The sequence below is a fragment of the Heterocephalus glaber genome, unplaced genomic scaffold (genome assembly GCF_053883595.1).
Source record: "Heterocephalus glaber isolate CG9 unplaced genomic scaffold, H.glaber_assembly_v1.0 deba00000809, whole genome shotgun sequence".
NCBI lineage: Eukaryota > Metazoa > Chordata > Mammalia > Rodentia > Bathyergidae > Heterocephalus > Heterocephalus glaber.
Genome location: NW_028258163.1, coordinates 2,682,484 through 2,695,990, shown reverse-complemented (window position 1 = coordinate 2,695,990; position 13,507 = coordinate 2,682,484). Strand labels below are relative to the sequence as shown.

Below are 13,507 nucleotides of genomic sequence, written 5' to 3'. Positions count from 1 at the left end.
TCCCCCATTGGAAGATCCTCACCAATTTAGGACTATCACTGTCCTGAGTCATCTGATACTCCCTATGAACCCAATAAATAGTGGTGAGTTCCGAGTATCTTTGTCTTTGCCTGCTCTGAGGCAATGACCTTCCAGCCCCACCCATGTATTTTGAAACTATGAAAGTCTCTATTGTCTTTTTTTCTTTAGCCCTTGCCATACCCCTTTCTAGGGAGTCAGAGGATTGATGGACCTCCAATAACAGCATTAGTGGGTAAAACGGCCAAGGAGTGGAGAACAAGTGTCCCTAAGCCATTTTGACGTGGGAACCCCAGGCACAGTGCCACTAAAACCCCTTGTTGAAGCTGGTTTGGGGTTACAGTGAGACTGGTAGGATACAGAAGTGCAAGGTTGTAGGATTAAGGTAAGTCTTCAGATGAAAACTGGTTCATTTAAACAGGTTTTATGTGCAGTGACTGTCTTTCCTTTACCCAAAGGTATTACAGAAGTAGCTGTATCTGTAAACTTACTACATGAAAAAAAAAAAAAGAAAGAAATAGCGATGTTTGACTGGGGAACACCTTCCCTAGCTAACACTGTAAAACAAAAACCTGTAGATAAAGTCCTAACAAAACTATAGTTAGTCTGGGAGGCTGTTTGAACATAATGGTTGATAGGATGAAGGTACAGGTTGGGATGAGCCCTGAAATATCTGGATGGACTCTCTGCAATGTAGTTGTAGCTTTTCTATTTTGAGGATAGATACTATGTCTGAGTGGGGACCTCTTCCCTGCCCTACTATCATAAATCACAAGGAATATAAATCTGCCCTCTGTCCACATGGACTGGACATGCTGAATGGAACCAATGAGGCCACCCAAGCCCACACAGGGCACTGATTTCTAAAAGGTATAAGAAAAGAAGCTAAAATGCTGATACAGACATTTCACTATACAAGAGTCTCAGGTGGAATACACACTGCGGTTTCCAACAAAAGCCTGTGAGCAAATGCAACTGCCTGGATCTCAAACCAAAGAGTGATCACCACTGTGCTCCCCATAGGATGGGGGCAGGCCCTACTATATAATACCACACAATGGAAAACAGACTCAGTATTAGCCAGTGAACTGATAGGATATCCGGCTTTGTTCCCAACCAAAGTGGAACCTAAACAGCAAATCATGGCCAACTGCCATGATGCTTGTCCATAATAACATCTGGTACAGGGCTGGGAATTTAGCTCAGAGGTTACGCTGCCTGCCTTGCAAGCACAAGGTCCCAAGTTTGATCCCTGGTACCAAAAAAAATAAATAAATAGGAAATTACATCTGGTACATGAGCAAGGGTCAATTCTGTTAGAAAGGCAGAGCAAGTATCTCTATAATTCTAACAGAATTATATTATTACTGTACTTTGGTATGGCTTCACACTGGCACTGTTGCTTAGATTTAATTTCGTCATGTAAATAAGCCTTATGACAATATGATAATCAAATGTACTGGGATATTGAGTTAAAGACTCTTCAGGCTCTAAACATGATAGAAAAGGTTAGCCTAACCATCAATTTTTATGCTACAGGGTCTTGAACAAGTTATTGTAGGTTCACAGACTGGTAGATCAAGGGAGTAAGCACATAAATAACTCTGTATAAAATATAAAAATGTATGTAATGGCTTTGGAAAACAAATTAGCTCTTAGTTTAAATCCATCTCTACCACATACTGGCTCCTCCAAATATCAGGCAAAATCAATTACTGTTGTGGTCTGTCACATAAATACTGGAGCATTAAACAGAGACAAATATAACACTTGCACTGAGAAAGCACCAGCAGAAAGCCAGGGGGCACCCTACATAATGAAAACATCAACCTCACCCAAAAAGAATTCCGGCTTGTGCCCTTGAGCACTGGGAAGCATAGCTAAGCTTCTGGTATGTCCTGCCTGACGGGAATGTCTCTATTTCCCTGCAGGCTGCCAGAAAGTGAGAGTGTAGTTTATAAGGCTATACTAGTGTAGTTTATAGAGGCCATACTAGTTCTGACCTATGGAAGAAATGGAGACTGAACCCATTAGCTCGACCAGGAAGAGTTGGAAATGAAAGGTCAGCCACACAAGCAGGATGAAACAGCCCCAGTAAAGACTAGACGCCTCAGGTTCACGTGAGTTTCCCTAGGTGGCAATGTTCTACAGAGTCACAGGTCTGGCTGGGAGAAGGCACACTGCGACTGCACAGACATGACAGAGAAGCTCTTTTTTTTTTTTTGGTACAGGGGATAGAACTCAGGTCCTTGCGCTTGCGCAGCTGGAGGTGAAACCACTGAGCTAAATCCCCAGCCCGAGAAGCTCTACTTTTGAGTCCCTCCAGACTCTGTCCTACAAGTTGCCTGGGTTTATTTTAGTTTGTACCACTGTCATAAGCATGTGACAGCTTTCAGTGAGTTCTACGAGTCTTTCTGGTGAATTATCAAACCTGACGATACTTTTGGAAACCAGTGAATCTACAGTTAACGTCAGAAGTGCAGGCAGTCTTGTGAAGACTCTTGTAAGATTCTGCAATTTAACTAACTGTACTTAGGAAGAGTTGTCTTTATGGACTTCACATTTGAGATTTTTCTGGTTTGGGGATTTTCTGGGGGGTGGGAGAAGAAGGCAGACATTAACCAATACAGTAAAAGATATGTAAGATTTAGAATATAGTAAGTGCCATGGGGGTGGGGCAAGGGATACTAGAGGGCCTAAGAATAGATTTACAGGGTGTTTACATTATTGTACTTTATCCTATTTTTAATCCACCACATACATAAAAGAATTAACTAACAGGCCTTTAGAAAGGCCGACTTGCAAGACTGCCCCATGGCTGCTACCTGGAACTCTGACTGTTCCCTAACTGACACAGGGAGCAGTGTGCGTGAGCTGTTTGTGCGATGCAATTTACAACAAACACTCGCTTTCCTCCTGGGAAAACAGTTTTCCTATGTCCTAGGCAAAGTGCTTACTCAACCAGCCCTCACTAAGAACTTCAATTACTGAGTAAATCAGCCTCCCTGGTCAGAAACTATGCTCATGTTAAGAGTGTTTCTGTGGCTGGGAAAAAGGGCACATCTAACATATTTCCCCAGGGGAGGGAAAGAATATAAGGGGAAGAAAATATAGTTTCTGCAGACTCTACTTGTGACTTTTCAGCTTGCTGATTCTATCATTTTGTTGCAATAAATAGTTGTAAGGACAACTATATACTGAGTGCCATGATTCCTTCTAGTGAATTATTAAGCATATGAGTGGTCCCCAAACTGGAAACAGCCCAGACGCTCATTAATGAACAAGTTAATTTAACTATAATTCCAGGTAAACCATGAAATATCATGCTATCCACAAAAACATCCGACTTCAATTTAAAACAGGCTACCCTGAAATCAATCTCCCCAATGTAATGTTCAGGTGAACAGGAAATAAAATGCAGAAGGATATACCACATTAAGACGTTAACAATGAAGTCATGGGGAATGGGGGCAATGTTCTAAAAGAGCAAGAAGGAAGGAATGGAGGGAAAAAGGAAATAGAAACAAAATTTTTTTAACCAAGGAAGGGAAACATTTTAAATAAAATACAGCCAGCAACTAACTAGTAGATCAACTGATAGATATGGAAAGAATGTCTATAGGATTTTTTTCTGAACAAGTATGATTTCAGATCTCCTTTATTTTCTTTCATGGCTTTTCTGTATTGCTTGACTCCCTCCCCCCACCAATGAATTCAGACTAAGTGCTTAGTTTGAAAAGAGAACAAAGCTATTTTCATCTATTTTCTTTCTTATCTTTTATTAGTATGTCTGATTATAAAATCAGCTGTTCAGTTAAGCCATATTAACCTTTTCCTTCTTTGTTGGGATAGTTGTTTAAGCTCCTAACTGTCTAAATACAAGAGGAGGGAGAAAAAAGCAGGGATACAAAGCAATGAATAGCCACAAAATACACAGGTAGGTCCTAAATAGAGATCTGAGATTTGCCTATGGAAAAATCAAATTCAAGTCACCCAAGTTTTCATTTTACCAAGTGTATCTTTATAAAAAGTAAGCTGGGCTAGGCTCACAGAAATTTTTCTTTCCTTCTGGACGCTAGACTCTAGAGACTCTCATTACTAATGACACAATACATCTACCTCTCCTATTTATCTACCTAATTATCTGTATTATCAGAAAATGTCAGAATTGAAAAGTACCTCATATCACTTAATTCTCTCATACCAAAACAAAGCAAAACTAAGGCCTAAAGAAGTGAAAAGATAGCATGGCAAAAATTACAAAGCAAGTTAAGAGGAGAGCTGAGAGAGAAACCCAATTCAACTGATTCCATACCAAGTGGTCCTTCCACTATACAACACTGCGCTGACACATCCCCTTAACCACCCCTAACTGACATGGCTGTTTAATGGTTAGCAGAATAAAGAAGGGTCCAAGAACCTTTGGTTATTTGCTGATGGACGCCAGAGAATCATGATGACAAAGAGGATCATGGAGAACAGCAACCGCCAGATGGCATCATCCACCCACAGCTCCCGCCAGTCCTACAATAAGGGGGAAAGCACATGTATCTGTATTATTTAATCTTTCCTCACCAGTTCCTTGCCACAGAACAAGAACCATTTACGCACACAAATTTTATTTCCTGTGAACACACTGTACGCCAGGCACTGTGCTCAGTGCTGGGGACATAAAGTGAATGAATGTAGACTCCTCCCTCATAGTGCTTGGTGTTGGTTAAAGAAAAGGCACCATCTGAACACAGCACTTGTTAGAGCTTCACTACATCTCTGAGACTCTTTAGGGCAGAGTTTTAAACGAGGTAAGAGAAAGTAACATGAGCTTGTTATATTTCTTCATTTTCATTTCCATTTATTTTGACCAAAATAGAGCTTTAACTTCCTCCAGAAAAATCCTATTGACCACAATCTTTATACAAAGATCTTAAAGATATGGCTTCTAGGGGCCAGGGATAGCTCAGTGGTTTTGCCACCTGCCTCCGCAAGCACAAGGTCCCAAGTTCGATCCCTGGTACCAAAAAAAAAAAAAACATGGCTCCTACTCAGATTAATAGTATTCACACTCACCTGAAGTTCAGTACACTGGACTTCTTCTTTGAGCCCCCACCTTCTCAGGACTGGGGGATTGAACCCAGGGTCTTCACACTGAGCTACAGTCCCAGCCCTTTAAAATGTTTTTTTTTAGAGACAAGAGTCTCACTAAATCACTAAGTTGCTCAGATTGGATTCGAACTTGTGACCCTCCTACCTCAGCCTCCCAAGTACCTGGGTTTACAGGTGTGTACCCCAAACCCCAGCTTGTATGAGATTTTCAGTTAAGCCAACCCTAGGTTGTGACAGAATACAGTCATCACTCACACAATTCTCTCCCAATGTTGTAATACATAGCCAAATAAACAAACAGGGGTCAGGGGTATGTCCCTGTGGAAGCGAGCTTGACTAGCATCCACAAAGCCCTAGATTTGAATCCCAGCACTGCAAAGCAAACAAACAAAAACAAATAAAATCCAATTATGCCATGCACCACGATAGCACATAAATAACACTTAGAGAAAATAAGTGCTATAACCCTCAGTGTAGAGATCTAGCCTCATTTCTTACTCACCAGAAGAATATAAACACTGCCATACACCATCATCTTGTGTGCAACAGAACACTACTTATGAGGGTATGCGCTTATAACTTACCGACTGACAAGTCACTATCCTGAACTTCATGGTGGTCCAGATGATAAACACAATAGATGCTAAAATGCAATGAAAAAATTGGTCAGAACATGAATTTTGGCTGTACATTCCCTGATCTTGGTTAAGTGGAATTCTATACATCCCTATAAACCTCAACACATCACAATTATTTTCCATCAGTTATTTTCACAAATACATTCGATATAAATTTCCTGAACACCTGCTAAAAGCAAGAGCCCATGGTATCTGTTTTAGTCAACCCTTTCTGTAATTAGAAATAGTTTCCTAATAATTTTATTTACTATCTAGCTATTCCACTAATCCTCAGAATTGGAAAAGAAACTACTAGAGATGAGGCTTTTTCTGGCACTATTAATATAATTTTTACCTTATAGCAGTGATGTTAATTTTTTATTGGTTGGTCAGATAAAAAATGATTAATAAAATGACTAACACAAACAGAAGAGCTGTTTCCAATCATAGGTCAGACCTCACTATACCTGGTACAAAGCCCATGAGGTAGACATATTAGCCTATTCTGGTTACAGTCTACCTAATATCTGCATTTTATGTATTCTTAATGTCATGAAAAAGCACTATCCAAACCTAAAATCCTATAGCCTCTTAATAAAACCAAGTAAGGGGATAGTGTGGTTATATCTCAGTGGTAAAACACTCATTTAGCATCCACAAGACCTTGCGTTCAATCCCCAGCACCAGTAAAAAATTTTCAAATTAAAAGTGAAAAAAATAAAATCAAATATGCATGTTGTTATGTCTTCTAAAAGGATTCTAAATGCTATTTGCCACTCAGCTTGTTTCAAGAAAAAGAATACCAAAGGAAAAAAATGGAGCCAGGAGAGGGAAACACTTGGAGCTGAAACTGTATGAGGTCTATTTTCACCTGGTATGCTTAAACTAAGAGGTTCTTAATCATTTTTTTAAGACCACAGATACTTTTGAGATTTGACAAGAGCCAAGAACACTTTCCCCAAGTGCAATGTAGAGGGTGCTCTATGCATAGCCAAGGTCTCCCAGGTTAGAAGCTGTCTCTAAAAGAAGCACAGAATCAAAATTAAACAACATAAAGTCTCAGACTTACCTGCCACTGCCAAGATGAGTGTATTGGTAAAATGCCGGTACAACGAAAGCTTTACAACGTTCCTTCGAAGTTTTAACAGCTTCATTGTTTGAGTTAGGCTAATAAATATGTGTTTGCAGGTCAAGGAATTAAACATTGAGAAAGATAAGTAAATGAATGCTCAGGTTCCTTTAGGGTCTGGGGTCACAGCGACAAAGCTCTGGGTCTCAGAGGCCTCCCGGCTCTTACTCTCACTCAGTCTCACAAACATTCCAACCTCGGCGAGATTAAAGAAAAGGTCACCATTTTCAATAGGCACTGAGAAGACAGGACCAAGATAAAGTAAGAGTGCAGCCCCTGTGTTCTCTCTTGCACATACATGGCCCATCCTCACGCTGTGGGGTGTAACTTTTTTTCCTTTTACTCGGCCCAAATTTGCTCTGCAGAGTCTGTTTCTTTTCCTACTTTTAATAAAACTTTGCTACCATTAAAAAAAAAGAATGTAAAAAGTAAAGGAAAAATATTAAAAAGAAAACAAAAAAGCAGCTTTCTAGAAAACCAAAAATGATAAAAAATATTAGACAACTGGAAGGTGATAAAAGTAAAAATGAGTCAAAAGGGAGGGAAGAAGGAATGAATATCTTCTGTCCTGATGGTGGATGACTATTCACCCACCAGCTAATCCATTCTAGGATCATCACTACATTCACGCCTCTAGTCTTACAAAGGTCTGTTCTCAGTCTCCTCCCTCCTACATTACTCTGCTGTGAACCAAGAGAACCCTATGACCAACTGAGAATCCCAAGTAGTTAGGCTCCAAAAGCAATGACTCATTTCAGAACATTATTCCCAAGGGCAACTTGCCAGAGGACAGGAGTACTGACGACTGTTCTCACGTGCAGCTTTCAGAGTAAAGACAAGATAGAAAAATAAGGGAGTTGGCACTTACTCTGTCTGCAGTTAACCTTTGCAGTTAACCAATATCACCTCCCAATTACTCACAGACTTTCACAAAACATACTTGAAAAGGACTGATCTAGAAAGCTTTAGTCATTTGGATCCAGGACATTTCAATTACAAATGTTTTTGCTATCTGGCAATCTATTCAAATTCCCAACTTTTAAATCAAGTTACTTATAATCAAGACAGTAATACTGCACATATAGAAACCAAAACAAATTTAAAATAACCCTAAAAAGATAAAGTTCAAAAAACTGAATCCTTCACATAACAGACCAAGTCTCTAGTAAACAGGTGTTTAATTTTCAAAGTGGGAGAAAAAAGATTATTGAAATAGAAACTTGTTTATCAGCAGCTGACTTTGCATGCAAATGGATCTGTATTTACTGCTGAGTGGCAGTGTCCAGACAACTCCAGGTCAGCTTTTGAATAAGCAGCATACGCCCTATAAAGATTAAAACCCATAAACCTACAGAAGAGTTTCAAAAGAACCAAACCACACTTCAGGGATCAACGTCTTTTCATAACTTTCAAAGCCCTTAGTAACCCCTAGAGGCTAAACAGAGCAGAATCAGAGTAACCACCAAAGTCAGGTACAAACGTAACAAATCAAAAATCAAGGTGAAGTGCTCATGTAAGAGAAAAGCCAGAAGACTTAACTTGCACGCAGTCCATAGTCACCAACTCTTGATTCTAAAAGTTGAAACAAAAATTGCTTACCTGAACCCTCAAGTTGTTAAATTTTAAAAAATCATATAGTATTGGGCCAGAGATTTAGCTCAGTGGTTCTGCCACCTGCCCTGCAAGTGCAAGGACCTGAGTTCAATCCCCAGTACCAAAGAAAAAAAAAAAAATCATACAGTATTTCCCACATCAAGGGGACATCAACAAAACTGGGAAAAATTCTTCAGAAAGATTAACAAAAACCCATCTCCAAGGGGAGAAAATGGAGCACATCAAACAAGCCAATGAGAAGGATATCCACCAGCACAGGGCGGTGTCTAGAAAAGCCAAGGGGATAAAGGCCAAGGAAGCAAGATCAGTCTGGGCCTGCAGGCAAAGAAAAAGAGGTGGTAAAAACAGATTGCTAGAAAGGCACACAGAAGAAAGCAGCACAAGATTCTATATTTACATAATCATCTGGAATAGCTCTGCATTTGAACTGAAAGAAATATACAAAGGACTAACACCTGACACCTAACCATTCTTCCCTTTTTCTGAGCCTTCCCCTAGAACATATAGCTATTTAAGTTTTTCACACAAATTGTAATTATAATCTCAATACAATGAAACTGCTAATTACCAGAGTTCCTGGAATACTAAGATCCATGTAAGAGGTGACTCGACATCAAAAAAAGTTCTGATTATAACCTCCATCCCATCCTCACTTCCTATTATTGTGATGTAGACTACAAGCCTAATAAGATGCTTCTGATTACTGTATTGACATTAATATACAAAGAATTGATTTCTCAAACCATAATAAAATGAAATTTTACCAACAGTTCACCTTAAAATAAAATGTAAGTCAACTGTCCCCAAAACTACTTGCTAACCTCCAAAAATTTATATATGATGCTTTTTATGTAATCCAAATAATGTAATCACCAAGATATTATTGAAAGGATATCCATAAAATAATACAGGCATCAGTTGCTGAGAGGGCCAGGCTTAGTATCGAAGCCAAAGAATTAGAAAAATACTACAGCAGCAGCAGAAGAAAGGAAAAAAAATTAACAAGAGGGTTAAAGATGCTCAAAGTCTAAGGAGATTACATACAGAGGACAGTGTGGTTTGAAAAACAAATCTGCAATCCCAAAGTGTTTTAATTATGGGGAAATTTATTGCAAAACTTAATGATCTATAGTGGTGCACACCTGTAATTCCAGCATGCAAGAGGCTGAGGCAGGAGAACCACAGCAAGTTCGAGGCCAGCCTGAGCTATACACTGAGTTCAAGGCCAGCCTGAACTACATAGTGAGACACTGTCTCAAACAAAACAAAACAAAGCTTAATGAACACAATATTGAGGGCAAAGCCAAGTTTACAGAATTTACCAACTTGAATCTAAGAGGTTATTGCAGAATCTGATTTTTAGACAAATAAAATACTAATTGGAATGGCCCAGGGAGGCCTATTTCTCCACATTAATCCACTTCTAACATACTTTACCACTTAGATCTCAGTGTTTTGTTTTCCTTCCTTAGCAAAAGGAATATAATTCTCAAGGATAGTGTGAAATTGAATTAGCTGCATTTTAAGGAAGTTTTAAAAACTCAAGTGCTAGATAAGCAAAGAGCACTGATACTTTAGATTAACCAGTAAGCCCCTACTTCCAATGTTCCATTCTTATTCAACAATGGAGTCCACTGCCTGGGAGAAGAAACTAAATAATTATCTGGAGTCTGGAGACAGGTGGAAAAACATTTATTCTCCATCACACATTAAATTTATAAAGTCCTACAAGGCAGATTAAAAAGAAAAAATGAATAACACAGGTTAAGCATTCCCTAATTCAAAACCCCAAATCTAGCTGGGCATGGAAGCACATGCCTGTAATCTCAGCACTCAGGAGGCTGAGGCAGGAGGACTGCCATGAGTTCAAACCCAGCCTGGGCTACATAGTGAGTTCAGGGCCAGCCTGAACTACAAAAAACAAAACAACAACAAAAAACAAAAACTCCAAATCTGTGGCACTCAAACAGTTTCAGATTTCAGACCACTCTGGATTTCAGATTTCTGGATTAGGAACATTCAATTAGTAAAACCTATGCAAATATTACAAAACCTGAAAATTCTGAAATCTGAAACACTTCTGGTCCCAAGCATCTCAGAAAAGGGATATTCTGGAGGGAGGGAAGGAGGTGGGAAGGGGGTGTAAAAAGAATTAGGATGTATCATGTGTACATGTACCAACTCCACACGATGAATGTAATCACTACATACTGCAAACCTGTACTACTTTTTTAAAATGTCAAAAATAAATAAAAGGGGGCTGGGGATTTAGCTCAGTGGTTCTGGCACCAGCCTCACAAGTGCCTGAGTTCGATCCCCAGTACCAAATAAATAAATTAAATAAATAAATAAATAAATAAAATACTTAACCTGTACATACATTTTGAAAATCAGAGCTCTGAGGTGGTAAAGCAACAGTAAAGAAGGCCACTGACGGCCAGGGATTTAGCTCAGTGGTTCTGGCGCTTGCCTCAAAAGAAGGCTACTGACACTTCCAATGCAGCCTCTCAAGACAGAACCAAGAGAATTGAATTGACCACAAAAATTCAGGCTGAGCAGTACTGACCCCAGTAACTCTGAGGACTCCTTCCATGCCAGAAAACAAAAGATAGAGAGCTCCTGCCACCACCACCTTGTGAAGAGTGACGCCAAGGCGAGGCCTAAAGAGGAAGCAAAGAGATACTGAGTGAGCACATACGCAGTGAAACTCATGACAAGCTAAGTAACAATGACTTACACTAGTACAGGTTTGTGGTAACACACACACAATTCAGCTGAGAAGAACACAGGGGAGCCAGACATAGTAGTTCACTCCTGTAATCCCAGCTACTCAGGAAGCTGAGGCAGGACCACAAAGTCAAAGTCAGCCTGGACAATTTAGAGACACTGCCTAAAAATTTTTAAATGATAAAAAGGGCTGAGGACGTAGTTCAGTGGTAAAGCACTTGCCTACCACACACAAGACCCTGGGTTCAATCCCTAGCACTGCCAAAAAAAAAAAAGAGAGAAAGTATTAGAACTTACTACCTAGCCCCTGGTTATACATCTTACACATCTTTAAGAAAAAATTTATTACAGAGTTTTGAAACACACTCAAAAGCAGTATGACAAACCCTATAAACAAATGCATCATCTAGTCTGGACAACTACCACCCTATGGTTAGTTCACGTACACCCCATTCTTTTCCAACCTTTCACATTACCTAGAATCAAGTGCTACATACCATATCCTGTATTTGTATATGTTCCAATATGTGTTTTCTCCTCTTTTTTTGGTACTGGGGATCGAACTCAGGGCCTTGTGTTTGCGAGGCAGGCGGTGGCACCACTGAGCTAAATCCACAGCCCTCCAGTATGTGTTTTTAACAAATCAGGGCTTTAAAAAATATACTATAATACCATTACCAAATCTAAAAAATGTTAGTAATTCCTTAATATAATCAAATATCCTACTGAAGTTCATTAAACGGTGCATTTGGAAGCTCAAAGCCCAGTGATATGATATATGAAAAGCTTTTTGAGCAACTTTGCTTTGAAAGAAGTGTTAGATCCTTAATTTAAAAAATCTTAGCCAGGCATGGCTACTCCAGAGGCTGAGCCAGGAGGATCAAAACCTGGACAACATAACTAGATCTTATCTCCAAATTTTAAAAAATAAAATAAAAAGGAGCTGGGGATGTAGTTCAGGGGTAGAGCACTTGCCTAGAAAGTGTGAGGCTCTGGGTTCAATCCTAGGCACATACACATGCATGCATGCGCGCACACACACACACACACACACGCGCACACACACACACACTGAAGTCCTATTGAACCACAATCTACATTTTAACAAAATTCCCAGGTGATTCATTAGTGTAGTACAATCTGAAATGAAATGCACTGGCTTAACTCACACCTGTCTAAACCTTTTTCTCCCCCACTTCTTCCTTTTTCATTAGAGCCCAAAAAAAGCAAACTTTGTAAGTGCATGGAAAATTTCCCTCTGCTATTAAATCCCAGATACTCTGAATATTTCCTGGCATACTGGAAGCACTTAAATATTTGTTAAGTGAATAAATGTATTTTAAGAATTAACACTACTCTTTGGCATTGCTCTAATCCCACTTAAGGGTAAACTCCTTGAGATAACTATATATCTAACTCCAATTCTCTCCTCTTACTCTCTGTTGATTCTCTCCAGTTGGACTTCTGTCCCCAGCACTTCATCGGAACTTTTCTTGTTCCAGCCACTAACACAATTAACATCCAATGAAGTCACATGAGTACTTCTCAATCACCTTACACAACCTATCTGCAGCACCTGACACAATCACTCCTTCTTAGAACACAATCTTCAATTCACCTCTTACCACACTGTTTGATCTTTGATTTCCTCTGCTAGCTCTATTTCATGTCACTGACTTCTAAATAATAGAAAATGTTCAAGAGCCCAGTCTTTGGACCTCTTCTCTATAAACATTCACTTTCTTGGTGATCAAATTCAGTCTCATGTCTTTAAACAACATGTAAATCTTGACAATGCCTAAACATACTATCTCTGCTCCAACCTTTCTCCCTTACCTCTTCCATGTGGATATTCAGCTGAACTCCTAATCCTGTCCTACCCAAATCTACGCCACCCAGGTGCTTTCTGAACCCTGTAAATGTCAATTTCTTCCTGAAACTTGATCAGACCTAACAGCTTCATCCTTTGCTCCTACTGTCTTTCACATTATACATTTCATTCACCAAGACATTCCACTGGCTCTAACCTTCAAAGCACATTCAGGATATGATCACATCTCAGCTCTGCCTTGAGGTCTCTGCTTAAATGTCACTTTCCTTGACATCCCTATTGAATTGTGAGCGCCAGGCCCTGCCTAGCACTCCTAGTCAACTTACTTTGCTTTCTCTGCTCCCCAGCACCTTTTGCTGATATATATTCAATTATGTCTGCATAAAACTACAAATGTAAACTGAAATTTTTTACTTTCTGTTTACTCAGTACCTAGAACAACGCCTAACATACACGGGGGACTCAATA

At 39.5% G+C, this 13,507-nt stretch overlaps 1 protein-coding gene across 2 annotated transcripts in view; it reads right to left on the bottom strand.

The window, feature by feature from the left end:
* Positions 1-13,507, bottom strand: part of Tmem87a (transmembrane protein 87A) — a 54,326-nt gene that overhangs the window by 9,454 nt on the left and 31,365 nt on the right. Inside the window, exons 11-15 of one of the 2 annotated variants that reach the window (XM_087207411.1) lie at positions 11,048-11,141; positions 9,377-9,448; positions 6,808-6,916; positions 5,706-5,764; positions 4,439-4,542 (exon numbers count right to left, since the gene is read on the bottom strand). In XM_087207411.1, coding sequence (XP_087063537.1) covers positions 4,439-4,542; positions 5,706-5,764; positions 6,808-6,916; positions 9,377-9,448; positions 11,048-11,141 — 438 coding nt within the window. Of the gene's footprint in view, positions 1-4,438; positions 4,543-5,705; positions 5,765-6,807; positions 6,917-8,727; positions 8,797-9,376; positions 9,449-11,047; positions 11,142-13,507 lie in introns of both variants that reach the window. The other variant, XM_087207412.1, reaches the window with a different exon arrangement.